This window comes from Paroedura picta, chromosome 9 (assembly GCF_049243985.1).
Source record: "Paroedura picta isolate Pp20150507F chromosome 9, Ppicta_v3.0, whole genome shotgun sequence".
Taxonomy (NCBI): Eukaryota; Metazoa; Chordata; class Lepidosauria; order Squamata; family Gekkonidae; genus Paroedura; species Paroedura picta.
Window position 1 is genome coordinate 45,239,993 of NC_135377.1, and position 26,031 is coordinate 45,266,023.

The 26,031-nt window shown below is 40.5% G+C and overlaps 1 protein-coding gene across 3 annotated transcripts in view; it reads left to right on the forward strand.

Moving 5' to 3' along the window:
• The first annotated feature begins 1,622 nt into the window (after window positions 1–1,622).
• SLC35D4 (solute carrier family 35 member D4) overlaps window positions 1,623–26,031 on the forward strand; it is a 42,234-nt gene continuing 17,825 nt past the window's right edge. Inside the window, exons 1-13 of one of the 3 annotated variants that reach the window (XM_077352606.1) lie at window positions 1,623–1,866; window positions 4,043–4,089; window positions 6,262–6,339; window positions 10,850–10,931; window positions 12,935–13,012; window positions 14,589–14,614; window positions 15,034–15,085; window positions 15,858–15,906; window positions 16,447–16,492; window positions 18,346–18,381; window positions 20,034–20,068; window positions 21,024–21,093; window positions 23,042–23,135. In XM_077352606.1, the coding sequence (XP_077208721.1) occupies window positions 1,795–1,866; window positions 4,043–4,089; window positions 6,262–6,339; window positions 10,850–10,931; window positions 12,935–13,012; window positions 14,589–14,614; window positions 15,034–15,085; window positions 15,858–15,906; window positions 16,447–16,492; window positions 18,346–18,381; window positions 20,034–20,068; window positions 21,024–21,093; window positions 23,042–23,135 (765 nt within the window). In that variant the 5' untranslated portion in view covers window positions 1,623–1,794. The remainder of the gene's footprint in view (window positions 1,867–4,042; window positions 4,090–6,261; window positions 6,340–10,849; window positions 10,932–12,934; window positions 13,013–14,588; window positions 14,615–15,033; window positions 15,086–15,857; window positions 15,907–16,446; window positions 16,493–18,345; window positions 18,382–20,033; window positions 20,069–21,023; window positions 21,094–23,041; window positions 23,136–26,031) is intronic. The other 2 variants (XM_077352603.1, XM_077352605.1) reach the window with 2 other exon arrangements.

Here is a 26,031-nt window from a genome sequence, read left to right on the forward strand (position 1 = left end):
GGCCTTTGCGGTGGTTCTCATGTAATGACTACAGCAGTTATAAAGTTAACATAACAGGTTCTAGCTGATGCTAGTGTAGTTAAGAACAATGTAGATACAATTGCTCCCAAATGCCCGTTTTCTTCCTGCAGATCCAAGAATGACCCAAGCCGCTTGGTGACAATGTGAAATCACTTCTGGGCAAAACATCATGCCCCTCTAGGAACTGCTACAAACTTTATGGTTAAACCTTTCTAGGAATCACTGAAAACATTTAACATACTTTTCAGACTTCCCTAGAGAGGCATGTCATACCTTGACCTAATAGCCTTTAAAAAAACAAAAAGGGGAGGGAAATCTCCCACCTCTGTTGTGGGACAGGCAGCTCTAGCCAGGCCATTGTCAGGGGTGGAATTCAGGGATTATATCCCTTATCCCTTATCCCTTTGCTCAAAATTCTGTTATTTCCAGGATAACTCAAGATGCTGGTTATTGCCTATCAATTCCTAAATGGTTTTGGACCTAGGTAGTTGAAGAACTGCCTCCTATACTGTCCATCCTGACAGTGAAGTTCACCCACACAAGCTCTGCTCTCTGTAAGGTTGCTAACTTCATGATGGCATCTGGAGATCTCTGGTTATTACAATTGATCTCTTGATGACCAAGATAGTTCCCCTGGAGAAAATTACTACTTTGGAGGGTATACACTATGGCATTATACCCTACTGAGGTCCTTCCCCTCCCCAAACCCTTCCCGCATCAGGTTCTACCCACAAAAACTTCAGGTATTTTCCAACCCATGGCTGGCAGTCACTTTGTTTGCAGAGGTGGATGGTGACCAGAGACAGCATTTTTTTAGTGATGGGACTTCATCCATGGAATGTTACATACTGTTGGTACTATACATCGTTCCATGTAATTTGTATTATTTAATGTTCAATGTAAATCGCCCAGAGCTGCAAAGAAATGGGCAGTATAAAAATATAAATAAATAAATAAATAAATAAATGAAATGTCTTTCCTCTTGAAACTCACCTGGCACCAACTTCTCTTGTTTAGTTGCCCAGATAAAACTTTCCTTTTTACAATGGCTTTCAGCTAGCAGTTGAAGTTTCAAATTACGGTATTTCAGTCTGTTCCAGCCTTTACTATGAGGCTCTTTTAAAGTTGTTAGATGTTTTATGCTGTCCTTACACATTGGCTTGTTTTTTAAAAAATACTGGTTAATGTTAACTAAATTTCTCTCTCCATGACTTTAACATGATGTAAGATGCTTCAGTTAGGTTTTCTGGATAGTATATAGATATAATTATGTATGTATGTATCTCATCGGCTTTGTTCACCCAAGAGGTGGCGTTGAGCTCCATCACATCACATCCCAGTGTATTATATAAAATACCAAAGAGACCGAAAATGTACACATAAGCCGAGGCACGTGGAATGTACATATCTCCATACGAAAACTGGCATATAGCAGACCGAGACTTAAAATAACGACTAAAAACAAGTCTCGGTTGTCATCTTTGAATATGTATCAGCTCGAGACGAGCAGATGATTCCTTAGCGGGAAATCCCGAAGGGGGAAAAGAGGCGCGCTCCGAGGGCGACTTCGGCCTTCTTCCTTGGCGAAGCGTTGCCCCTTTAAGAAGGCCGTGCCTCCGGCCCTCTCCTCGTGCTCATTGGAGCAGCCCGGGAAGCAACGTGTCCCGTCCCGATCATGGCAGCCGCGGACGGGAGCCGGTTCTTGAGCCCCCCGGCAGAAGGAAGCGCCTTAGCGGGTCTGCTCTGGGGCTGAGGGCATGCGATGACAGATAGATGCCTTTAAAGAGGCCCGCCGTCGGTCTCGCCTTCTGCGTCCTCCACCTGACTTCCTATTTCACCAACAAGGTGAGGCTGAGGGAACTGCCAGCTCTCTGCATCAGTGGGACTGGCCACTATTTACACCTGGTTGTATCGCTCCCTTTAAGCTTCGCGGTGCTTCCCGGGGAGCAGAACTAATAGGCACTGACTGCGTACGTTTTCCACCCGCTAAGTTCATCTTCCCAGGGCGGGCAAGCCCGGCTGCTCTTCCTGGACTTTGCGCGCCTTTTTAAAAGTCGAGCAGCCTTTCCTGTCTTTGTTGACTGGTACAAAAGAGCCGATGCTGTCCCGTGCCTCCTTCCAAAGGCAAGCAGGTCTGTAGTTACTCACTTACTGAGCTCTTCTCCAGGCAGCAGGTGCTGAGCCTTGGTCCCAGGACGAGGGGAGGAGAAACACTTATTGAGGCTGCGAAAACGACCCCAGAAATTAAAGAAGAAATTGTTGAAGAAATTAAAGCAATGACTTGGAATAAGCAGAAGGTCATTTGTAGGGGAGAAGGAAAGCTCTACATTCAGTATTTATGGGGGAACAGGGTACTGCTAAGTTACTGCCTTTGAACACTATTTGGAAATCTCCCTGAGAATCTCCTGAGTTGGAACCAGTGAGGTAGAACTAGTTAAAATGTAGATTACTGTTGTCTTAGACCCAGTTGGGAATGCTGTTTGGTTTTGAAGCTGTGGCATTATCTGGCCTTGTATGGGCTTCTAGTAGAATACACACGCAATGTAGCATTACACTTTTGAGTGCTAACATGTACCACACCCCAGGATTTGCTCCAAATCCCACCTCTAGTCAGTTCCATGTAGTCATTTCCTTAAACTGGACTGAACATCAAGATACAGGGCTGGATCAAAAGAACCCTTCCATGTCACCAGATTAATTGCTTTGGCTATCACCCTAGATGCTTCTTGATGCGATTTGGAATTAAATCAAGACTCAAATAATTATTTTGATCTCCTTTTTGCAGCAGGAGGTATATTAGTCCATTCCAGTGTCTGTGTTGTTCAGAGCAGAGAGGAATGACTTGCTTTAGAGAGCAATGGCATACTTAAGAAAATCAGATTACAGGAATACAGAAACAGAATTTGTGGAACCCATCAGTCCCAGACAGATTGTTTCTTACCATCTGTTCTGAGCACCAAAAGTGACCAGAACTACAGCACAAGGCAAGACCACTCCTGTAGCTGTGTTACAAAACCAGCAAACCTTTACATCTTTTGTGGCTAACCGGTTGGCAAGTTCAGGAAGTGGCCCTAAGCCCCATTATATTCAATTGTAGTGAAAGCCTTTTATTCAGTGGGGTTTGCTCCCCAGAAAATGTTCTTAGGACTGAAGTCTTAAAGAGCCATACTAAGCAGTGGACTTGAAAGGACTCTGCTTAGAATGGTACTTTTAGTGGGTTTTCTGTTTTGTGAAATAGTCATTTGGTTAACTAATTACCTCCAAAGCAGAAAAGGAAGGACTCCTTTAAGAATCTGCCCTGTTTTTGAGACTTATCTTCAAAGGCCCCGAGTTGCAGAAAACAAAAGACCTTTTTCTCTGAGGTGTCCTGGTTGTGGAATAGCCTCCACCGATATAGGTATGTACTCTTTTAGGGGCTACCTTAATTAGGACAATGTCCTCTATTAATGTTCCTTTTAATAGAGGCTTAATATAATAGTGGGTAATTGAAGCCTCCATGACATAGAGGTAAATGACATCCCATAATGCCTCCATTAGAAAGGCATAATTCCCCCCCCCCCAGGTTGTTGGCAACCATAAGCTTAAGACAAGTTTACTCTCCTGAGTTGTTACTACATGATGTGTTTTCTGTTATTGCTGCTATTGTTATTTTCATTATAGGGAATCTAGGCTCATTGGGAGCTAGAACATCTTCCTTGGCTCTGAGATCTTGGGATTTAAGTACACATGATGTTTTTTGTCATGTATTAAAGAAGGCTGTTTTGTGCTTGCCTGGATTTTCTCCACATTCCTGCATTTATAGTCACAATGTCATTCCAGTATAAGTCACATGGTTGTTTTTGGCCCCCATTTCCATGTTTTCAAAAGTTGTTGCAGGAATCTTAATATTAAACGCCCCTTCCTTGAAGTGCATGCCTGGAACACATATGCTGAACAATCATGCTTGTGACTTCTATAAACATTTCTTCTTTTGCTAGTACTGTTATTATATAATGTCAATAATTTAGCATTTGTTTTCCAGTATGTCTTGTCTGTCCTGAAATTCACCTACCCTACCCTTTTTCAAGGGTAAGTACAATTTCAAAAACACATTTTTTTCCTCCAATATGATTGTAAACACCATGTAACTATATCATGTAGTGGCTAATCTAAAGATGTTTGTTAGCTTATGTGTCTGCTTTTTCCCCTTAGAGAGCTCACAGTCTGTGGTGTTGGTTAAACTAGATAGCAGTTGGTTATGGATAAGATAGTATGAAGAAGAGTCTACACTGAGGGCTGTGAATCTTCTTATCTCCCATAATAATCTTTAAAAAGACCAGGGCTGATTCTGCACTTACTTTGTTCCTTCAGTTGTGGATCCTGTTGAATTCAGATCGATTTGAACTCGTGTCTTCCTCTATTCACAAAGTGTTCTAAACTTGATTGGGAAAGCTCAGAGCGGGGAGGGGAGCCCAAGTGCAGCAAGAGTTTCTTTCTTTCTTTTCTTGAATGGGGGGGGGAATTGGAGATAGCAGAGGAGGAGGAAATAAATTCAAGAGGCAAATCTCTGCTGAGGGAAGTTAGTACTTCTGGAGTGAAGTCACTTTAAGACAAGCCTTGTAACCAGGAACCAGGAAATCTTTGAACTGATGCCCTGGCCAATCAGAGAAGACTGATTTGCTACAAGGCATGGAGAAGGAAGTTAATCGCAAAAAGCAGAAATCTGCACACTTACTGATGGCAATTTTTCAAATATCGAGGCTTTTATCCACTCCTAGATATTGCGGGGGAAAGGTAGGGTCACTCAGGATCAGTCATGCATGTTGCAGAGGGAAAATTTAAAGCATCCAAAATCAAAATAGAAATCAAATTCAGTTTGGACAGGAGGGATTTATTCGAGGTGGGAGTGGGTAAAAAGCTCTGTGCAGACTATACCCAGCTCTTAGAAATACTGTAGCAGTGTGTTCTGCCTTTTTTCTTTTAGTATGCTTGTTTATTTTTTTCTTGTGAATGTTTCTGTTGTCTGGTCTTATCCAGCGCTATTACTCTCCCTAACCTGAATCTATAAGGCTAGGCCGATCTCATTACAACATGGAACCTAAGCAGGATTGACCCTGGTTAGTATTCAGCTGGGAAGCCACCAAGGAATACCAGGGTAACTTGTACAGAAGCAGGCAGTGGCAAAAAATCTTTGAATGTCTTTTGCTTTGAAAACTGTGTAGGGTTTCCACAAGTCAGCTGTGGGACAAGGCAGCAAAAAAAAGCAAGTGGAGGGAAACCAAGTTAGGAATAGTAAATTGCTTTGAATCTCCATGCCATGAGACTTATAACTGGTCTGTCTGTAACATTTTTGTTCTGTCCTTCAAGGAATTCAGATTAGTTCATAGGTCCTTTACATATTGCCAACTCACAACAGCTTTAAAACAACAAAGAACATTGAATATATGTTCTTGCCAAAACCATAATTCACTTTTGAATTAGGTATATAAGAAATGGTTCTTTGTCACTTGTGAAAATGGCCTTACCCAGGGATAAGGAGAGGCTCAAGAATCTCTGTCCTGCTCAATTGATAACCCTCCTGACCTTTTTGCTTCCTTCTGTTTGTTTGTTCTTTTAATGGTGTGTCAGGCTACACATGCCCTCTAGGACTTCCTGAATATTACTTTCTCTTATGAGAGTTCAGCTACCCTTTTGTTGTCCTGGCAACAAATAACTAGACACGGTGGCTGGACTCTTGCAAGCAGAAATACATTTAAGGAAGTTCACAAACTGGCATGCTTGGCTTTCTTTTTAAAATACTGATTTTAAAGAAGCCTGAGGAAGTAAAGGATTAAGAAGAAAATCTCTTCTTGTTCCTTGGCAATGTCCGAGGTTCAGTCTGCAGCATCATCACTTTAAAGGATCTGGTAGCAGGTGTTATGAAAGACCTTTACCTAAGACCCTTGAAAGCCTCTTCCAGTCACAGTAGACAATACTGGGCTTGATAGACCAATGGTCTGATTCAGTATCAGGAAACTCCATGTGACCATGGGAAGATTTGATACACTCTATATATTTATTCCACTGAGGCAAGTAATAGCCCTGTGGGCCTACTACAGATTGGGAAAACATCAAGAGGCTTAAACAATCACATTAACCCCCAAGCTGTGGTCCTAGTTTGCACTGTGGCTCTAAAAGCTTATTTGGAGAAACTCTTGGGAACAACATGGAACTCCCAGCATTTGGGGAAAATTATTTTTAAAGTTTTGTTTGCAATTGCAGATGGCAGACACTAGTTGGTGGACTTCTGCTGCACATTTCCTGGAAATGGGGCTGGGTGGAGATGAGCAGCAGTTCAAGGTATGATGGAATTGCAACATGAGATGTTTGGAGTATGTGGTGTTATTTTGATTACTGTCTGGTGGTCTTTGAATTAAGTTATCGCTGATTTTTGGCTCCCCAGTCTGTCACTGTTGTTGGAATATCTATGAAATTTATGTTCTGGAAATAAAACCCAGAAATAACGAGTTTTCTGTATCCCTGCTGCAACTGGAATGAACACTTAATAATCATTAGATCTGAATATTGTGTAGAAAGTTAATAAATTAACAGGAGAAAATTCCATCAGTTTTAAAAATATCTTTATTAGCATTATTTACAATTTGCCTTTCTCACTGGTACTCAAGGTGGATTACATAGACTAAGTCAGACCCAGTCAACAGGATCAAATGAATGGCACAATAGGATTTGGATGTCAGATATTTGAAACCAGAACTGAAACAAAGCGTAAGAATTTGAACACAAAGTCACAGCATATTTTCAGTGATAAGTAGCAGTATAGGCCACAGTTTACCAATGAAACTTTCTGAACCATTAAGTTATAGTCCTATTGCTGTGCAAAAAAGCCATCTGGAATAATTGTGTTAAGCGTAGGTTGTGAAAGCCAGGACACTATGAGTCTTCCTAACCTTGTCAGGCAGAACAGTCCATAAGGTGGGGCTGCAGCATGAAAGCATGAGTATGGGTAGCTATGTTTGAGGGAGCCTGAATAAGATGAGCAAAAGTGTTCTGGCAAAGTATAGGAAGAGAGGTGGTCCTATGGATGTGAGGAACCAAGGCCATGAAGGGCATTGCATGTGATCATCAGTACCTGGAACTGAGCGTGGGAACTGATGGGCAGCCGATGGAATGACTGCAGAATGGGAGTGATAGGCAACCCATCCTTAACAATGCAAACATTCCCTGGTCTTACAAATATGTGTCATGGAAAAATGCTCTCCCCAAGTTAATTTTGTCTGCAGTAGTGCTAAATCAAACAACTGTGATATAGGATGGATTCTGTGCAGATTAGCATCAACATTTTATTCATAGGGTAACAAGTGGTTGCATATACCAAAATAAATAAGGTACATTTGAGAATATTAGTAAAACAAATGCAACCCCCAAATGATGTTTTGTAGTGACAGAAGCAGGGCTCGCTAACACAGCTTTTGATAAATACAAGAAAAATAAAGTCCAATAGCACCTTTAAGACCAACAAAGATTTATTCAAGGCGTGAGCTTTCGAGTGCATTTAGTCTGAGGAAGAGTGCATACACTTGAAAGCTCACGCCTTGAATAAATCTTTGTTGGTCTTAAAGTTGCTATTGGACTCTATTTTTGTTGTGCTACTTCAGACTAACACGGCTACTCATTTGAATCTATCCTTCTGATAAATACAGTTAAAATGATGTTGTATTATTGCTGTGGGAGTTACTGTTCTCCTTTGAAACTTCCCTCCACTAGATGTCAGTCTAAGCAAGGCTATCATAATGTGGAGGCAGTTCTTGTTGAGCTCACTGGGCTAAATGATATGAAGCAAAGCATCCTTCACAGAGCTAAGGGAATGGGAGGAGCATATGGAAGGACATGCTCTAAGACCATCAGGGCTTTAGAGGTCAAGCATTTTGAACTAGACTTGGAAGTGAATAGGCAGCCAATGCCGTGAAGCCAAAACAGGAACAATATGCTCTCTGTTTCCCACCCCATCAGTAAGTGGGCTGTTTTTCCCCCCACCTTTGGCTGTAGCTTTGGAAATATCTTCAAAAGGAACTGTGCATAGAGCATGTTGCATTAATTGAAATGGGAGGTTACAAAACCACAGACCACAGCAGCTGGCTCTTTGAGAAAGGAGGAGGATTATATATCTTTTTCATCACAAACCTGGTAAATAGCACTTTATGTCGCCACCATACCATCTAAGAATTAAGCAGCGACTACCAATGTAATCCTAAACCCATTCAATTTAATTAACTTTGAAGGGTGTAACAATGTTTAGGGTTGCCTTGTGTGTGTTATGTACAAACATTGTGGGGGGGGGGAAGATTGCCCATGTATATTGAAGTTCCTTTAATCATTGAGGAGGAGTATTTATTTAGGATATTTCTAAGCTGCCTCTTCAGAATTCTGTTTGAGGTGGTTTACTATTAAAACTACATCACCTTATTTAAAAACAGGTCATTGAACAGCATACAAACTATCCCTAAAACAGAGGCAGAACATTTAATGTCAATGCTTTTGTTTTCTTTCAGCTCTGTTTCAGATTCCAGCTTGCTCGCAGATTTCTGCACCAAATCCCATCCTGTTGATTGTGTTAAATTACACTAATGAATTCACTGTGAATCTCAGTGAGAAAGGTAGACTATAAATAAATACACTAGTAGGATAATAAGAGGATCCCTCAGATAATTTCAGTGATACTGCAGGCAAAGAATCAATGGTAGTCAAATTGATAGCATTACCTAGTGACAAAGGCCAAGAAATTCTCATAATTCCCTCCCAGATTCTTTTCCAGTAACCTTTTCATTATTCCTCTTCAAATTAAACAGAAGACTTCAGAAAATCTGATCGATAACCTTAAATTGGTTTAAAATCAGTTTAGTAGATAGGACCTTACTCTAGGCTTTATGTTGATGCTGAGACCCCCCCCTGAAAAAAAAATCTTTTAACACCTTTGCAGAACAAAAATATGCAAAATTTGTTTGTGAGGAAGAGACAAATAGTTCATCCAGTTCAGGAGTGTATTACAGGCAAGCCTGGCAAGCACTAACTTCTCCCTACTCTCTGGTGATATGACATTTTCTCTTCCCTGTATGCCAGAGAATACACCAGAGGAACGGGGATGTTTCAGGGTCCTTTGTTACCCCATGAAATGTACCCTCCATTGTCTCCTTTCATGCCACCGTTGGGTGAGTCCAAGAAGCCACGCCCTGCGCTCCCAGCACTGCCAGTGACTGAGAATGTGCTGGACCCTTGCAGTGTATCAGCACCCTCTTTGCAGTCCCTCCCCAAGCAATCATTTGCCTGACTTGGTCCCAGAAAGAGCCCTGCAAGTATTCAGGAGCAGTCATTACAGAAGTCTCTTTGCCTGACCATTGTATGGATTGGCATACAAGACTGTGAACTGCTGCTGAAGCATTTCCTAAAGTGTCATGCATTCTTTTCCAGCCCTGGAAAAAATTCCTCTTGGCAGGGTAGAATTCTGTATTTGCATCATGGGAACATTTCTGGCCTTTTCCATTGCATTTTGTATGATCACATGAGAGAAATAAGCGTTTTTTAGATTCCTTTAAGCTTCACATTGTGGTCAGTGATCTCTGTTTACCATATCAAAATCTTGTTCTCAAGCAGTAGGGCTTTATTTCTACACAGCTGCTACACAGTTGAAGTGGTATTGCCTGTCTTAAGCAGACAGCTTATCTGAGGTCACCAGAAGTAGCATCACAGTCATTGCCAGTTTGATGCAGACAAATTTCAGTGTTCTTAGATGTCCCTATTAGAGCACATAAAAATAAACATCCGCTTTGGCTAATTACAGTGTAAACAAGAATTATTATTATTATTATTATTCAGTTTCAAAGAAATGGTTGCATATTTTGTAGTTTTTGGATTTGTTTTATCAGGTACACAACAAACCAAGACCAGCATGTTATGAGAAATAAAATATGTGTCAGACATCAGGCATGGATATTTTTCATCTTCATTTTGTTGCAATGGCTGATATGATAGTGATATAAATCACAGTACAGCACTAAAGAGGCCAATATTCTAAGTGGAGGTGAAAGTAATTTGCATTTCTTGCTTAAATTATTTCTCTTGAGAAGAGGGGGGGGGCACCTTGGCCACTTTCTTGTTCAGTACCGGCCCATACCAGCTTACTTTCATTTCTGCTTTGAAAAGATTTCTACAGGCATGGGATTGCAACAACATCCCTGATGAGGTAAAGTAGTTAGGGCATGAGGTATATTCTTGATCATTCAGAACTCACAGTGTCTGAAAACGTATGTAACCAAATAACCACTGACAGCAAATGTCTTTGTAATATAGTAGTGGTAAGAGGAAGAACCAGCTCAGCTCAAGCCTCTACATTTGTAAATAAGAGGCCTGCTGGTCTCAGACTAAGATCAGGCTTATGATGCAGGGGAAGAGGATCTGTAACCTTGCTGCATGCCATTTTCCCATCCTCTGCCAAGCACATAAGCAGTCTGTGGGCAAATTTCAGTTCTATGTTTCTGATCCAAGTCTGGAAAATGGCATGAGGTGTGGCAAGGATAATTCCCTTTCCTTCATACTGCAATCTTGGCTGGAATCAGCCCCTCCCCTGGAGTTTTAAAAGAAAAGTGCTCAGGAGCTTCGGTTGCAGAATTCTCAGCGTGATTTTCTACTTTAGTTCTGAGATGTCGTCCTTGCAAAGCTCTCAACTCTCTGTGATAGCTCAGAGGGAAACACAGGATCAGTGGGATGGGTGAAGCAGCGGTGGCTGTTTCTGATATCCAGACATAATCAGTACCCAGTGGATTTATGACTGCATGCTCCATTGATGTTTTCACAGGACTGAAGTAATCTCATGGCTTCCAGCTTCAGCACTTTTTGTGGGCATTATTTACTCAGGGTCCAGGGCACTATCCAGATTGGTAAGATTCATGCAAATAAAATGTGTTTGTTTCCCCCCTACAAATCTAATATTGTGCTGCAGTTAATATATATATGACGATGAAGCTCATTCCTTTGTAAGACACTGAATTTGTGTGAGATAAGCATTTTCAAGGTAGAGGCGGCTTTTTCACCTTTGGGTTAACACTGCCTCGCAGCTGAATTTCTTGCCCTTTATAAGTCTCCTGCATTTGCATCACATCATATAGTTTTGTTATGCATAATGACTCTCAGGATTTTTAAATAAGTTGAAGCATAGAAGAAAGATCTAAATGGTCTGTCGCAGTATAAGGCACTTTCATAAGATGAAAAGCTGAATTTCTGAAGTACCGTAGATAGTCTTAAATAGATTCTGTGATCTTTCCAACCAGTGTGAAGGACAGAAAAATGCTATCTTCTAATCATATAATCATAGAGTTGGAAGGAGCCATACAGGCCATCTAGTCCAACCCCCTGCTCAACGCAGGATCAGCCCAAAGCATCCTAAAGCATCCAAGAAAAGTGTGTATCCAACCTTTGCTTGAAGACTGCTAATGTCTAATATAAGAATTCCTTTGTCTCCAATGAGAAAGGACAACAGGGTCCAGACTAAAAATGATGAGGGTTTAGGGTTTTATTTTTGGAAGAGACCCAGGGCTATTTACACCTAAGCCCAGCGCTCTGTTTCTGTCTTTCTGCTGAGCTGTATCGAGATTCCAAATGAGAGCTGGGTTCAAATCCCAGCTCACTAGATAGTCTCTTAAGATACTCTTAAACAGGGCCTCAGGAGTATGAATGACCTAGCTTTCAGGATAAACAAAACAAGGTCTATGTTGTGTGTTTGATCATCTTGTGTGTTTGATCATCATAGATGCATATTCCCGTTTCTCCTTGTCTAAAGCTGGAATTGAAAAGAGAATTTCTTGCTCTAAGTTTAAGGGTGAATTGGAAAGCAGTTGGAACAGGGTTGATGAGAATTTGCTTATGTTGGCTGGCCTGAGATACTGAGCTTTCTTTCGTAAAGACCAAAGCCACTGAAAAATATCATCAAAGACAATAAACATCTGGTGAAGGTTAGCTGAGCTGGGCAATCTGGAGCCATTGTTGGCAGCAAAACACATTTCTCTTGGCTCTAAGAGCCAATAGGGATAAGGGAGGGGAAAGGGGTACATATGTGTGTATGTGAACTTGGCTGCAGAAAAGGAAGAATGTAAATTCTGGTGTCAGCTCTTTTGGGATTGTATTATTTGTAGTGTTTCCTATTATTGTGCTGTACCTCAAGAGGCCCATGTTAGAAAAGCTTTTTTTAAAACTTTCTCACTCAGCAGCAAAAGTGGCAAACTGCCCGGTTGTAGAACTAGGAATTCTTCTTTGTTTTTTAGAAAATTGGTTGACAGCTACTGATTGGATGCCTTAACTGTTTGCTTAGCATGGTTTCTTGCAAATTCTTAAGTGTTTCAAAAGAGTCTTGCGTAGCTGCTCTGCTTTTAGATCAAAATAAAGTGTATTAATATTTCCTTTTTACATCAATATTAAAATAAACATGGGCCTTTATAATCAGTAGAAGGTGTATTTTAGAATTCATTGGAAAGATTTACCTTCTAAATGTATTTTTATTTCTCCGATGTTAACCTAAATATGAGGAGAGTGTCTAGAAAACCTTTAAAAGAAATTACAGTCATACTGAGAAAAATTCCAGTGGAGGAAAAATAGCTTAGTGTTTTGTGATTCTAGTTATATGTATTTCAGTGTTAGGCTATATCAGTTTTATTGCTGCTTCTAGGGATAGCTCTGAGCACTCATGTTTCTGTGACAGATCTCATACTTTGCACCAACAAAATTTATGCCTCCAATCCTGTGGCGGCTATTCATAAGATAAATGGAGTCACAGCCTCTTTGGTATGTTTAAAAATGCCTGCTTTTCAGTGTTAGCACAGAAAGAAGAGTAAGTACTTTAGCAAATATGCAGTGCTAATCTCATTGGTCACATTTTCTTCCCTGGCAGCCAATTCCTATCTTTCTTACTTTACACAATGCTGCAGAAGTTATTACATGTGGAATCGAGAAGTTTGTGCAGAAAGAGGTACAGTGAAGAGAATTGCCTGGAATGTAAACAGCAGCCTCTGAAAAGTTTTTGTAAACTGTCTGTGCTCTCATACCTTTACAAACTTACATTTTTGATTTTCAAATTTGCTCATTTTCAAAAACTAGGCTTTTTGTTCAGGAGCTGATATTTTAACATTTATAATGTGTTTTATGAGGGTTTTTTAAAGCTGCTCAGTGTTTTATGCCATTTTTATACTCTGGTTGGTTTTTAATGCTGGGTTTTTAATTATTAACTTTTATTGTGCTATGCTTTTACTATCTTCTGTTTTGTAAGCTGCCTCGTGCCTGAAGAGGTGGTATAGAAATTGTCTGAATAAACAAATAGGTGTGTATGCATGCTTCCTCCTTTGGCTTTCCCACCTTGCATACCAGGAGAGCACACTACACATGATCCTTGCAATCGTGTGTTGATCATTTTGTGTAAATAGCACAACATGTATATTTTCAGCTTTAGTATGCATGAACATATTCATTCATTCATTCATTCATTCATTCATTCATTCATTCATTCATTCATTCATTCATTCATTCATTCATTCATTCATTATTGCATTTATATAATGCCCTCCCTGGAGGTTCAGGGTGGTTCAGAGTAAGCATAAGGAACAGGAACAATACAGAGAAGTCATTAACCATAAATAACAATAGAACAATAATAAACAGCAAGAAATTATGTATACCAAAGCTGATTCACACGAAATGGTAATGTGTATATCAGGAGGACTGTGTGTTGCTCACTCTTCTGGTAAATGAGGAAGGTTATCAAGATTTTGATCCCCTGCACTAAGCATGTGCTATCTTAGCTTTCTTGAAAGGACTTGCCATGCTGTCTATACAGGAATACTTAGAGGGTCAAACTAGAGTCTAGAAGGTAATAATTAGAAAATGGCAGTCACAGGGATCCTGACTCATTTTGGGATTGTAGCACTCGGGAAAGTTTAACCCTCCCCTCACAATGTTTTCCTCACCGCAAATGGCTCTTTGGAGCTGCTGTTTACCTTACTGAGGTAAAGATTGCTTAAGAAGTGTTTTATGAGTCTTTAAAAAATCTGCTCAGTATTTTTATGCCATTATAATGATCCCTACAATGGGGTACATAGCAGCTCTGACGGTTTGTTTGGAAAATGGCTTGTGAGGCAGGGGTTTATCCCCCTTTCTCTGTCCTATAGTTCTGAAATGCTCTTATTGTTATTTGATTTGTAAACCACCCCTCCCTACGAGGCCATGACAGCCTTTGTGAATGAAAACTATGAATCCATTCATGTTTTTTGTCTAGTTGGGTCCTGAGAAATTGTATGGATGTTCCTTGAAAGAATCAAAGTAGGAAAAGTATACAATTTTAAAATCATATTTAAATACCTTGAAGTCCAGGCCAGTTCATTTTACATACAAGCTAATTACATACAACCCTATTTTTCTACTTGTACCACAATAACAGAAGCCATGTTTAGAACATATCTGGTATAGATGTATGTATAATAATTCACTCATTTCAATTAGATCTGTTGGTCCTTCCTGCATTTTTTTTTACAATCTATCTACTTATTTTGCAGAAAATCTCTCTGCTAAAAATCTGTAGGTAAGTTTCTTAACATTTCTGAAATGTGTATGCTTAAGTAATCCTTCTGGGAGTCTGGCTTCCTATAACAAGTGCATTTGCTAGGCCTGCTTGCCTGTTCCAATTTCCTCTTCCACCCTGGCATTAAAGGAGTCTAGTAAGTATGTTCCCCCACTCTGGACTAAACAGTGGCAGTTGACACTGGATGGGAGTGGAGTTGTTGGAGCAGAAAGGAGAACAACAAAAGCAGGTGGAGATGTTGCAAGAGGAGGAAGAACGATAATGCATATCTCTTGTAGCTCTTTGCCTTTCAGTAATGTTGCTGCTTCTTATTTCTTTGGTCTTGACTGTTCTCTGCCAACATGTGAAGTGGAAATATACCATTCCCCTGAAATACATGACTCTGAACTGCAGCCATGTGGATTTTTCCCCCCACACAGAGTACTGATCCTTCTGGTAGCAGCAGGGTGCCTTCCTTTCTGCGACCCACAGGTAGGTGAGCACACAGGTGCAGCTCAGCTGCTTTAACAGTTTCACAACAGCCCTTCAAGGCTGACCCAGCCTTGCTGCTTGTAATTCCAATAGGGAGGCTGAAAGAATGGTCTACCCAAGTCAAACTAGTGAGGCTGTGGCTAAACTTTAATCCAGGCCTTTCTGGTTTACTTAAAAAAATAAATTGTAGTCAAATGTGCCATTTACAGGGTTGTTGTGAGGATAAAATGGGGCGGGGGGTGAGAGAGATGTTCTTGAATGAAAGGCCAGGTAAGAATGTACTTAGGAGTAAGCTTTATTGAAATGCTCCCCTGAATGGCTCTGGCTAGCCCAGTCTCATCAGAGCTTGGAAGCTAAGCAGGGCCAGCTTGGTTAGTCCTTGGATGGGAGATCGCCAAGGAAGCAGGGTTGCTACACAGAGGCAGGAGGCAAATCACCTCTCAATATCTTTTGCTTGGGAAACCCTACAGAGCAGACATAAGTGGGCTGCAATTTGATGGCCAAGCTTATTGAAACCAGTGGGACTTATTTCTAGATAAGCATGAGCTGGAAGCCAGTCCAGAACCACAGACACACCAGAAACAGACACACTATCAAAATTATATAAATTAAATTAGAATTTATATAAGCGCATGGACCTTTAAAAATGGATTCCTCCTCCCCCCCCCCTTTTTCCCCCCTTAACTACCACAACAACTATATCTTCAATCCAGCACAGGGAATTTAAGAGGGAACCACTTCTCTTTGTGTATATTGGTGTTTTTCTTTTCAGTTTGATGCAGATGGCTATTTCTGGGCTGCCATCCATTTGCTCTGTGCTGGTAAGTTTCTAATAAATCAAATCTGAGGAAATGTAGCTTCTAGGGATATGTGCCTACTGTCCCCTCCCCCTTTCCTTTTGGTAGGATTTGGGTTGAGGTTGCCAGTTCTTTTTCCCATAGTACAGCAGCCAACAAATTATATAAGCAGAGTTTATTTGTATTGCTTTTACTTAGAAAAGAAGCTTTGTTATGCGTTTTCTGTGTAGGTATATGAATAGATCCAACTTTGAATAGAAATACTCTATGAAAATGAAAGGGGGGAAAATACAGTCCGGTCAAAGCTGTAAAATGATTGACAAGAGTTAAGAGCAAGTGAAGACGGAGAACAGGAAAAGGAGATTTTGAGCGATGAATACAAAATGCCGTTTTGTACCCTGATTACAAAATACATTTTTATATGTACTGCAGAATGTTTTTAACTTTCGCAAGAGAAAGTAAAACGTTCAAACTGATATCCATTGGACTATTCATTAGTTTTACCATGATGTGACTAATTGGTCAGAATGATGAATGATGTGTTTTCTGTCATTTAATTCACAGGGGGTTACAAAGTATATCACAAAGTGCGAAGACCTAGTTCCCTAAGGTGATCTCTCTCTCTCTTTTTTTTGCTCCTGCATTTTAGATGACTTTTATATAAAAGAGTGCTATTCCAAAACAAGGGTATATCGGACAAGAAGTACCCAATCATATAACTAAAGAAGACTGCGAAGTATATAAATGCAAAGGCATTGAGCCACAGTTGTGTTAAGAGTAGGGGTGTACAATTAGCTGATTTGGGTTTTGGGTCTTGAGGGGTGGGGTATTTTAAGTTGAACTGGGTTCTCCTGATTGATTTGGTGCTGAATTCTAAATCTAAATTTTTATTCTGCAAGATTTGGAATTCCTATACCCTATGAGGCTATTAAACTCAATGGAAAGTCTAGCTTAAGTCTGTTCAGTGGCCTGGAGTGTGGGGAGTTTGAGGTAGAGGCATCCAGATTTGTAGTGTAGCTGCTGAAGCCTCTCCTCAAAAGAACAGCCAAGTTTCAAAAAGATTGGACCAGCAGGTCAAGTTCTGTGGGCACCCAAAAAGGGTGTGTCTATCCTCTGTTGTATCTATAGGAGGAAAAGAGCAAGAACTAGTGCCACTGTGGCACTTCCCAGCATAACTAGTGCCACTGTGGCCGTGCCAACCCAACAGGACCAAGTTCACATCAGAGAATGTCTGCAGTAGAAATTGAAGGAGAGGGGACATTTCTACAGCAGAACCAGTGCAATGTTCTGTGCCTAGAAGCAAAACTCAGAGCCAACCTGCTAGTGCCCAGCAGCAGTACAGAGTGCCACACTGGCAAATACCAGCTCAACAGGGATGCAGGTCAGAATCACAGTCTTGAGTGGTATTTCACTGTCTGCACTGGTATTGGGAGGATTCAGCACATACTGAATTTGGGCCAAATCAACCCAAGGGAAATTTTTTTTCTTTGTACATCCCTAGTTAAGAACCATAATCAAATTAAAATGTTTTTCCACACATAATGTTGTTGTTGCCACTATGTATAGTTCAGACTTTCTCCTTCCTTAGCTCCTCTCCTGCCTTTTTAAGCTAAAGGGATAGAAATTTTGTCAGAAATACAGAACAACGTTATTTATGCTTTATTAGTGCCAGCAGTAATTTGTCATGACTAAGGAGTTGGAATAATGTTTTGAATAGTGACCCAAACCAAAAATGGGCCTCAAAATGTTGTTCCCTGAGAATGTATTAGTTTGGAGAGTATGATGACCCTGCAGTCTCATTTCAGCCATCATCATATTAAGGACAGCTTAAGAGTTGGTGAATTCTTCCTTATCACAGAATGAGGCAGCAGTGGAATAGGCCTAGGGATTTTTTAAATTAGCCAGCTAAGAAATGAATGATGGGATTCTTTATATTCAGACAGATTTCACGTAAGGGCAATGTAAAATGCTTGCTTTGTGTTAGTTGAGCATTATCCCTGTGTGAGTGCAGACAGAGGTCAGTATGAAAAACAGTCAAAGAGACATTACAAGTAGAGCACCTGCAACAAGGAGGAATTTGCTTTTCTCTCTGGCTCCTGTTCTCCATTTTTCTTCCTGCCTTCTACTCTGGTTTCTCCCCCTCACTGATTCCAGGTAGTCCTTGTGGCAGGTGGAGATCAGCATACTTTTCATGCTCTGGGGTAGACTTTTGGCATTCTGGGAAGAAGGGAAAATGGAAGCATCCAATTCAAAATGAAAAACAGCAGTTGATCAAAAGTGTCACCACAACACTTCTTGGAAATAGTCCTTTCTAGAAAGCACTGCTATTAGATTTTCCTCTCTTAAAAGAGCAATGCCAAGCAGGTCGACTCAGAATCCTACTCAGGTCCATTCTTTGGGGCTTACTTTCAGAAAAGCTGTCTTGAGGCTGCACTGTAAGTGACTAATTTTCTTTCTTTTTAGTGACTCTGAACAACAATATATAAACTATGCATCCAGGTAATGCTTATATCTTTTCCTTGGGTGTTTTGTTTGTTTGTTTGTTTATTAAATTTCTAGCCTGCCTTCCTCCTTGGACTCAAGGTGGGTTACATATAAAATCCTCATAAAACCCCATCCTAAAAACAACACAAATCTAAAATATATTGAGATGGCAAGATCCCTCCTACCTCCTGCAGTCAGCTAACAAGGGTGTGCTAGATATTATAGCAGGATTTGAGGGGGGGTCCATTGATCTTGCTAACCCAGCCTCAACCAAAGAACTGGTGGAAGAGCTCCGTTTTATAGGCCTTGCAGAAATTTGCCAGCTCCATCAGGGCCCTCGGTTCTCCTGGGTGCTCATTCCACCAGGTCGGGGCCAGAACCAAAAAGGCCCTGGCCTGGGTCGAGGCCAAGCATATCTCTCTGGGGCCAGGGACTACTAACAGATTAGTACCCATAGAGCAAAGTGCCCTGCAGGAGGCGTAAACGGACAAGCTATCCCTCAGATAAGCTGGATCCAAGCCCCGGATGGCCTTAAAGGTCAAAACCAAATCTTGGACATGATCCGGGCCAGAGCACAAAAGCACAAATGTAGTCAGACTGATAAATGGGATAAGAAAGTTTGATATATAATATTTATTTTTATCATTCTGCTTATATGTGACAATTGTATTCTAACGTAAGTATACTATCAGGCTTCAGGAAGCCATGATTACACCATAACTACTTCCTGTTCCCTGGAAGGATATGGGGAGAGGGGGCATCCCTGCCTATCCCTCCAGACAGCATGCCCGCCATGTTTGTGAACATTCCAGCAGGGCAGGTATGCACTTGCTCCCTGCTATGTATAGGGGAACAAGTATTTTTCATATTCTTTGATCTGGACCTGAGGAAATACGTACATTCTAAAGTAAATTTCTGTCTCTTATGGCTGTAAAGAGAATGCATGCACAGTGTTTGCTGAATTTCAGAAATCAGAATGCCAAGTTATTGTGCGATCAAGAACGTCCATTTCCATTACCAACAAAATATGCACTGTTCCTACCTGTGTCATTTCTACAGAATGCATATAATTTTTCCTGGGGGTAAATTTGATTTCTCTTTAAAATGCAAAATAAAATGCAAAATAATGAGTTACCTGTTTGTAATTCAAGGGACCTAAATTGAAATAATTGTATTGTGTCAGTCACAGTCACATTAGCTATTCAAACTAATGAATGACAATCTGTTTATATTAATACAATGCTGAGAATTTAGCCCTTTTTGCATGTATTAATGCTTAGTGTTGTATTTGGGAGCAATAACTTCTAATCTGGCCAGCTGAGTTTGATTCCTTGCTCCTTCCTCCACAAGCAGTCAGCTGGGTGACCTTGGGCTCACCACAGCACTGAGAAAGCTGACCAAGCAGTAATATCAGGGTTATATGATGCATAAGAATCATCCATCACATATTCACTAAGTGGATGACTACTATATCCTAAATGTGATGACTAAAATAAAACTAGGAATTAAATTACATGAACATAAACTTCTCATTGGTCTTTAGGTCTGATGGAGCTGAACTCATATTTTACTACAACTTCAATTGAGTAGATTGCGTAATAAACCTCAGTGGTGTCTATCTTGAGGAATTAAGGTAGAGTAACTTTAATGTGCTCTTTTGTCCCCAGTGTCGTGGTGTTGGCGTTTGCGTCTCACCCAACAGGTAAAAATCAATTCTTTTCTACTTTTAGAAGATACCTTTCTTTCTTCTTGCATGTTGTTTAGGAGTATAATCTACTATATGTATCTTCTCTGATCTGTAGTTTATTGTTTGTTTCAGCGTGCCTGTTGAGCTTTCCCTGTTCAATTCAGTGGAGTTAGCTATCCTGTATTAGCCATCTTTTGTTCAGATTGTTTCCTTGCATTGCAATGAATGGGGAAGCTGTTCCATCCACCCCACTGAGTTGTTAAGAGGATACAAAGGGCGCTTCTTCACACCGTAGCCAAGGCTATGGTGGTGGATGTGGCTAATGAAATATTAATTATGGTGGCCAAAGGAGTGGCTGGGGTGGGGGCTGAGCTCCTTGGTCCACCTTGAAGCAAAATGCTACTCTCCTGAACATCTTAAAATGTCTTGCGCAAAAGAGAGGACAAAAGAACCATGGTCCTGAATACATGTGATTGTTATTGAGGAACACCTGTATCAAAAGTTATCATAATGAATTCTGTAGCATATGCCCAAGAGGAGAACTTTAAACCATGTCATGAATCTTTTTATTCCTCCTGAAACCTCTTTTTCCCCTCTGAAAAGCTGGAATGGCTACCCTGGTCTGAGAAACAGCCTGTAAAGATTTCTCACCAGCATAGTCTGGGATAAAGATAATTAATTTACAGTGTGGGAATGAATTAATTCCTTACAGCCATAAATACAGCACTTACACCTTGTTCAAGGACAAATGCATTCGCTAAAGCATACTTCCCTTTTATGTAGCCACACTTTGAACTGTAAAGCTGGTTAGTATGGAAAAGGGAAGGAAAATTGGCAAATTAAAGAGTCCAGATGCTATTAAAAACTTGTTAAAATTAGCAGCAACCAGTTAATTGGATTTTCCAAATGGATGGTTAACTGTGGGATTTTTATTAGTGCTTTTTTTCCATTGAACAATCTTATTTCTCAGGTGATCTCTTCAGTGCCTTGGATTTTCCATTCCTGTATTTCTATAGCTTTCACAGCAGTTGCTGTGCCAGGTGAGCTTACCTTATCTGACTGATTATGTTTTTCTGATTAATAAGAGCTGTCATGGAATGGGTTGTAATCAATAACAGAGAGCATGTTTTGCATGCCAGAGATCCCAGATTCAGTTTGTATCATCAGTTAAAGTGTTAGAAAATGCCCTTCTTGGCTCAAGACTGTGTTTGTTTAGATGGTGCAATAGCATGACTTAATAAGCAGCTTTAAAGGCCATTTAAAAGTTGCCACCTAAAATCTGAACTTCTTTGGGGGATCCTCATTGTATCTCAAAAAGTGAACTTGTTCCATGAACCTGTTCCTGTTCTGCTGGAATAAATATTAGTCTTTCAGGAACCATAAAAGTCCTGTTTATTTTTTTAACGACTCAGCTGTAAAAAATTGTGACAATGATATAGGTATCTTATGTCTTTCATGGCATAAAATAGTAATAAATGTTATTGTTTGGCCAGTAACGCTTTCAGCCTCATCTACCCCACAGGTTTGTTGTAAGGATAAAATGGAGGAGGCTGATATAAGCTGCCTTGTATCCACTTTGGATAGCCCAGGCCTGTCCGATCTCATCAGATCTTGAAAGCTAAGCAGGATTGACCCTGGAAAGTATTTGGATGGGAGACCTCCAAGGAAAACTAGGGTAATGCCACGGAGGCAGCCAATGGCAAACATTTTTTGCCTGGTTGTAGACAAACCTAGGATCTCCTGGCAATACTATATGCATACTATAAAATAAATAAATGGGGAGAAAAGCGGATGTATAAATGAAGGAAAGACTAACCAAACTGAATTGGTGCTAATAAAGTATGTTGTTTATATTTAATAGAAATCATGTCCATAATATTATAGTATTTTTGCAAGAGTGGGTTATTTCCTTGGATACATCATCATTTGGACAACTTTGCACTTTGGATAAATACAGAAATAAGGTCTAATAACTATCCCACTGGTTTGAACAGCAGTGGCTTGGAGCCAATCATGTTGTTTGTGCAAAAGCTTGGTTTTGAATTTTAAGGAATAAAAATGCCGTCCTAACCAGAGTTATATACCCTTTTAAATCCTTTGATTTCAATTGACAACTCTTTTTAGGATTACTCTGGAAGCGACTGAACTTCCAAATCAACCAAATGGTTGTGTTGTGGGGACCAACTGTATTTGAGAACAGCTCAGCTATCCTTGAAAGATGAAAAGATCTAAAATCAGTTTAGTGACCTTATTACACATGGATACATATCTGATTCATTGTATGAATGTAGGCTTCTGTGTGGATATGGATTAATTATTGTTTACTCCCCGATTTGACCATTACATCAGCAAGTGTTAAGTATAAGTGGAAATATGGATCTGCCTTACTTGTGATGAGTGTAATTCTAACCATGCAGTTCCATTCCTAATCACTAACCACTCAAGCTAAGAAATATTGTAATTGCTGGATGGTTAGCAGTCCTAAAGAGTACCCAAACAAAAAGTACCAATGTCAACCTATGTGCTTTAAAATATGGAGTCTTACTGGAGTTAGAAGTGGGGTTCTTTCAAAACATCTCAGTTGATTTCCTATTTCACTGTCTATATATTAATGCCGCATGGTTCAACGACTTGCTGTTGGGAGAAAAGTTTTCCTGAATATTTGCCGTAATTTAGTTCCCCCAAAACACTATACTCTTGTTATCCATCTTTTATCCAAAGACACTGGGCAATTTCACCTTCTCCTCATAGTAGCTCTGCTGGTATAAACAATAGTGACTTGTCCATGAACCTGAAGTAAGTATATGGCTGTGTGATGCTTTGAATTTGGGTTTTCTACATCCAAACCCAATGTCCCCTAGCAGTATGCAGCCTTTTGTTCTATCAGATAAATTTCAGCGTTCATTCATTGTTCTTTACTTAAAGCGATATAATTATTTTTGAGGTGTGTGAGCTGAAAATGAGAATTGAATGGGATTATCTCCACAGTGGCCTTCTGGGATTCCTTCTAACTTTACACACATTAAAGCTTAAAAGCAGCACATCATCTGGACAATACACAGCTTGGACCTGTTTAGCAAAGGTAAGATGACAAGAGCAATCTTTTGGTGACATTAGGTGTGAAGATTTGTTCATCATTTAAATATAAGATCATTATCAAGTTAAGACGCAACCACACTTTATAGATACAATCAGGTAGCTATAAACAGAAAGTAAAAGGGATGGTGTCTTCCTCTCTTTCAGAGTGCATAGTCGAGATTATGATTTGCAGGCTGTAGTAGTCCTTTCAGTTTGTTAATTCTTAATGTGGATGATCTTGTAAATGAATCTGCAGACACTACAGAGGTATATCCCTGCGATAAAAGCACAGACATTCATCCCATGTGGCATGAACTGGAAAACTGCCGTAATGACTGAACCACAAACTGAATTGAACCACGAGGTTCGTTTGTGAACGGAACTAGTTTGTGGCCATGCAAACTCCATTGAAAGGGACTGTTCTCCTTCTTTAACAGGATTTAAAGAAAGCCTGAGAAACAGCTAAGTAGTGAGAAGCAACTGGTTCCCCATTGCTCAGCTGTTTTGTGATTTCTGTAGGGAACAGAAAGCAAGGGCTTAAAGGGACCCGGGGTCTCCTTAATCCCCACTTTGTATATAGTGGTTAGGAGTGGGGTTTCTAATCTGGTGAGCTGAGTTTGATTCCCTTCCACATGCAGCCAACTGGGTGACCTTTGGCTTGTCACAACCCTGATAGTTCTGTTCTGACCAAGCAGTCCTGTCACAGCTCTCTCAGCCTCATCTACCTCACAGAGTGTCTGTTGTGGGGAGAAGAAAGGAAGGCAATTGTAAGTTGCTTTGAGACCCCTTCGGGCAGTGAAAAGCAGGATATAAGAACCAACTCTTGTTCTTCTTGCTCTGTCCACAAACTGCTTTAAAAGTTCATGGAAGTTCACAATGGCAGACTGGACACAACCATGAACAGGGCAAAAACTGTGACAAGCAAAAATTTTGCTTGTCTAATGATTTTATTGATTTCTGGACACTGTTGGTGCACTGTCTTTTATAGTAATGCCACTGTTCAGAGAATAGGCTCCAGATTTTATTAATAAAGTTAGTGATGGTAGCCAGTGGCTTAAATAAGACTAGGAATCTTGAATGATGATCACTAGAGTTCATTGAACTTCCTTCCTTCCTTACTTCCTTCCTTACTTCCTTCCTTCCTTCCTTCCTTCCTTCCTTCCTTCCTTCCTTCCTTCCTTCCTTTCTCATAACAGCCATGCTCTGTGAGCTTTGTACTCATTGCACTGACCATGTATTACTTTATGTAATGATTAACCAGCTGAGCTTTGCTTTTAAGGAACAGATTTAGATAGCTTTTTAAAATCACCAAGTTTGTTTGTAGCCAAATATTTGTCCTCCTCACCATTTCCTCTTTACTGTGGTGTACAAATTTTTTTTAATGAGAGACGTGTACTAGGCTGTAATATATAAGAGTAGTAAAACAACCACCAAAACAAAAGTGCATGGCAGAACTGTAATTTCAGAACACTCAGAGACTATTTCAAGTATCTACTTTTTATTAGTTGTTAACGTTTTTTATGTTTGCGGAGTTAATTTTTGTACTTCGAACTTTTATCGGTCCTGCAAATTGCAGGAGAATATGTGATATAATACATATTCACCAGAGTAGCCCATTGTTTGCACAAACCTAAAGACAACTAGGACACTTTAATGCTTCCATGGATTCCTCAGCAAGAATAAATTGAATTTCTTTTATCAATACTGAGTTTAGTAGCACCTTAGAACCCAACAAAATGTCGTGGGTATAACCTTTCAAGATCCAAAGCTTTCTTTGTCTTTCCCATCTATGAAGGAAGCTTTGGCTCTTCAGAGCTTATATCCTCAAATTGTGTTGGTCTGTGTAGTCCCAGCCAGCCCCACCTACTGCCTTCCGCAGTGCCTGGGAGCAGGAAGTGGTCTCTGGGGGTTCTGTTAGTTCCTCCCAGATTAAGAAAAATCATCAGATGGCCCAGTTGTTTGGAATAACCCAGACCCAAGCCTCTTCCTACAGGCTCAAATACCACTCCAGATTTCAACCCTCTTACCAGAGTTTTCAACACCAATATCAAAAACAGGGGTACCAGTATCCTCAGCAAAGATTTCCTCCCAGTTTCCCCAATATGCTTGGTATAGTTCTGCCTCGAGACACAGGGTCTGCTGGGTCTGCTCAGCACTCTTCCAAGGACCCCCAGGCCTGCTTTCTGACCATCATTGATTGCCAGCCATTGTTTTGGCATGATTTGTCCAATTTTTTGCTAGAATGACTTAAAATTACCTCAAACTCCTGGGTCTTGACCAAAGAGGCTACTGCCTTGAGTTTACCCAGGTACCACTGAACAACAATTGATCAGGCCACTGATAATGCTTTTCCTGAGTAGTTTTCAGAGTTGGATGCCTTATTAGAAAAGGGAGCTGTTCAAGGTTTAAAACGCAATGATCCTGTGTTCGGTTATTATTTAAGGTTCTACCTGGTTAATAAAAAAGATGGTGGCTTATGCCCTATTTCTGCTTTGCTGGCCCTTCTAAGGGAAAAGCTGCATCTGCTCAGACAAGTAGATAATCTCTACTATCAAGAGAGCCTATGAGATTACTCCGGTGCAGTGTTTTACAGATGCAGACCCATTCCACAAGGGCTCAAGCAGAATCTGCTGGCTTTCAATGAGGCATTCTGTTGGCTGACATTTGCAGGGCAGCAAAGTGGTCAATGAGCCTCTTGTGGCGCAGAGTGGTAAGGCAGCAGAAATGCAGTCTGAAAGCTCTGCCCATGAGGCTGGGAGTTCAATCCCAGCAGCCGGCTCAAGGTTGACTCAGCCTTAGATTTAATAAAGAGGGTCTAAATGTACTAAAAGAGCCTCTTGTGGCGCAGGGTGGTAAGGAAGCCGACATGTTGTCTGAAGCTCTGCCCATGAGGCTGGGAG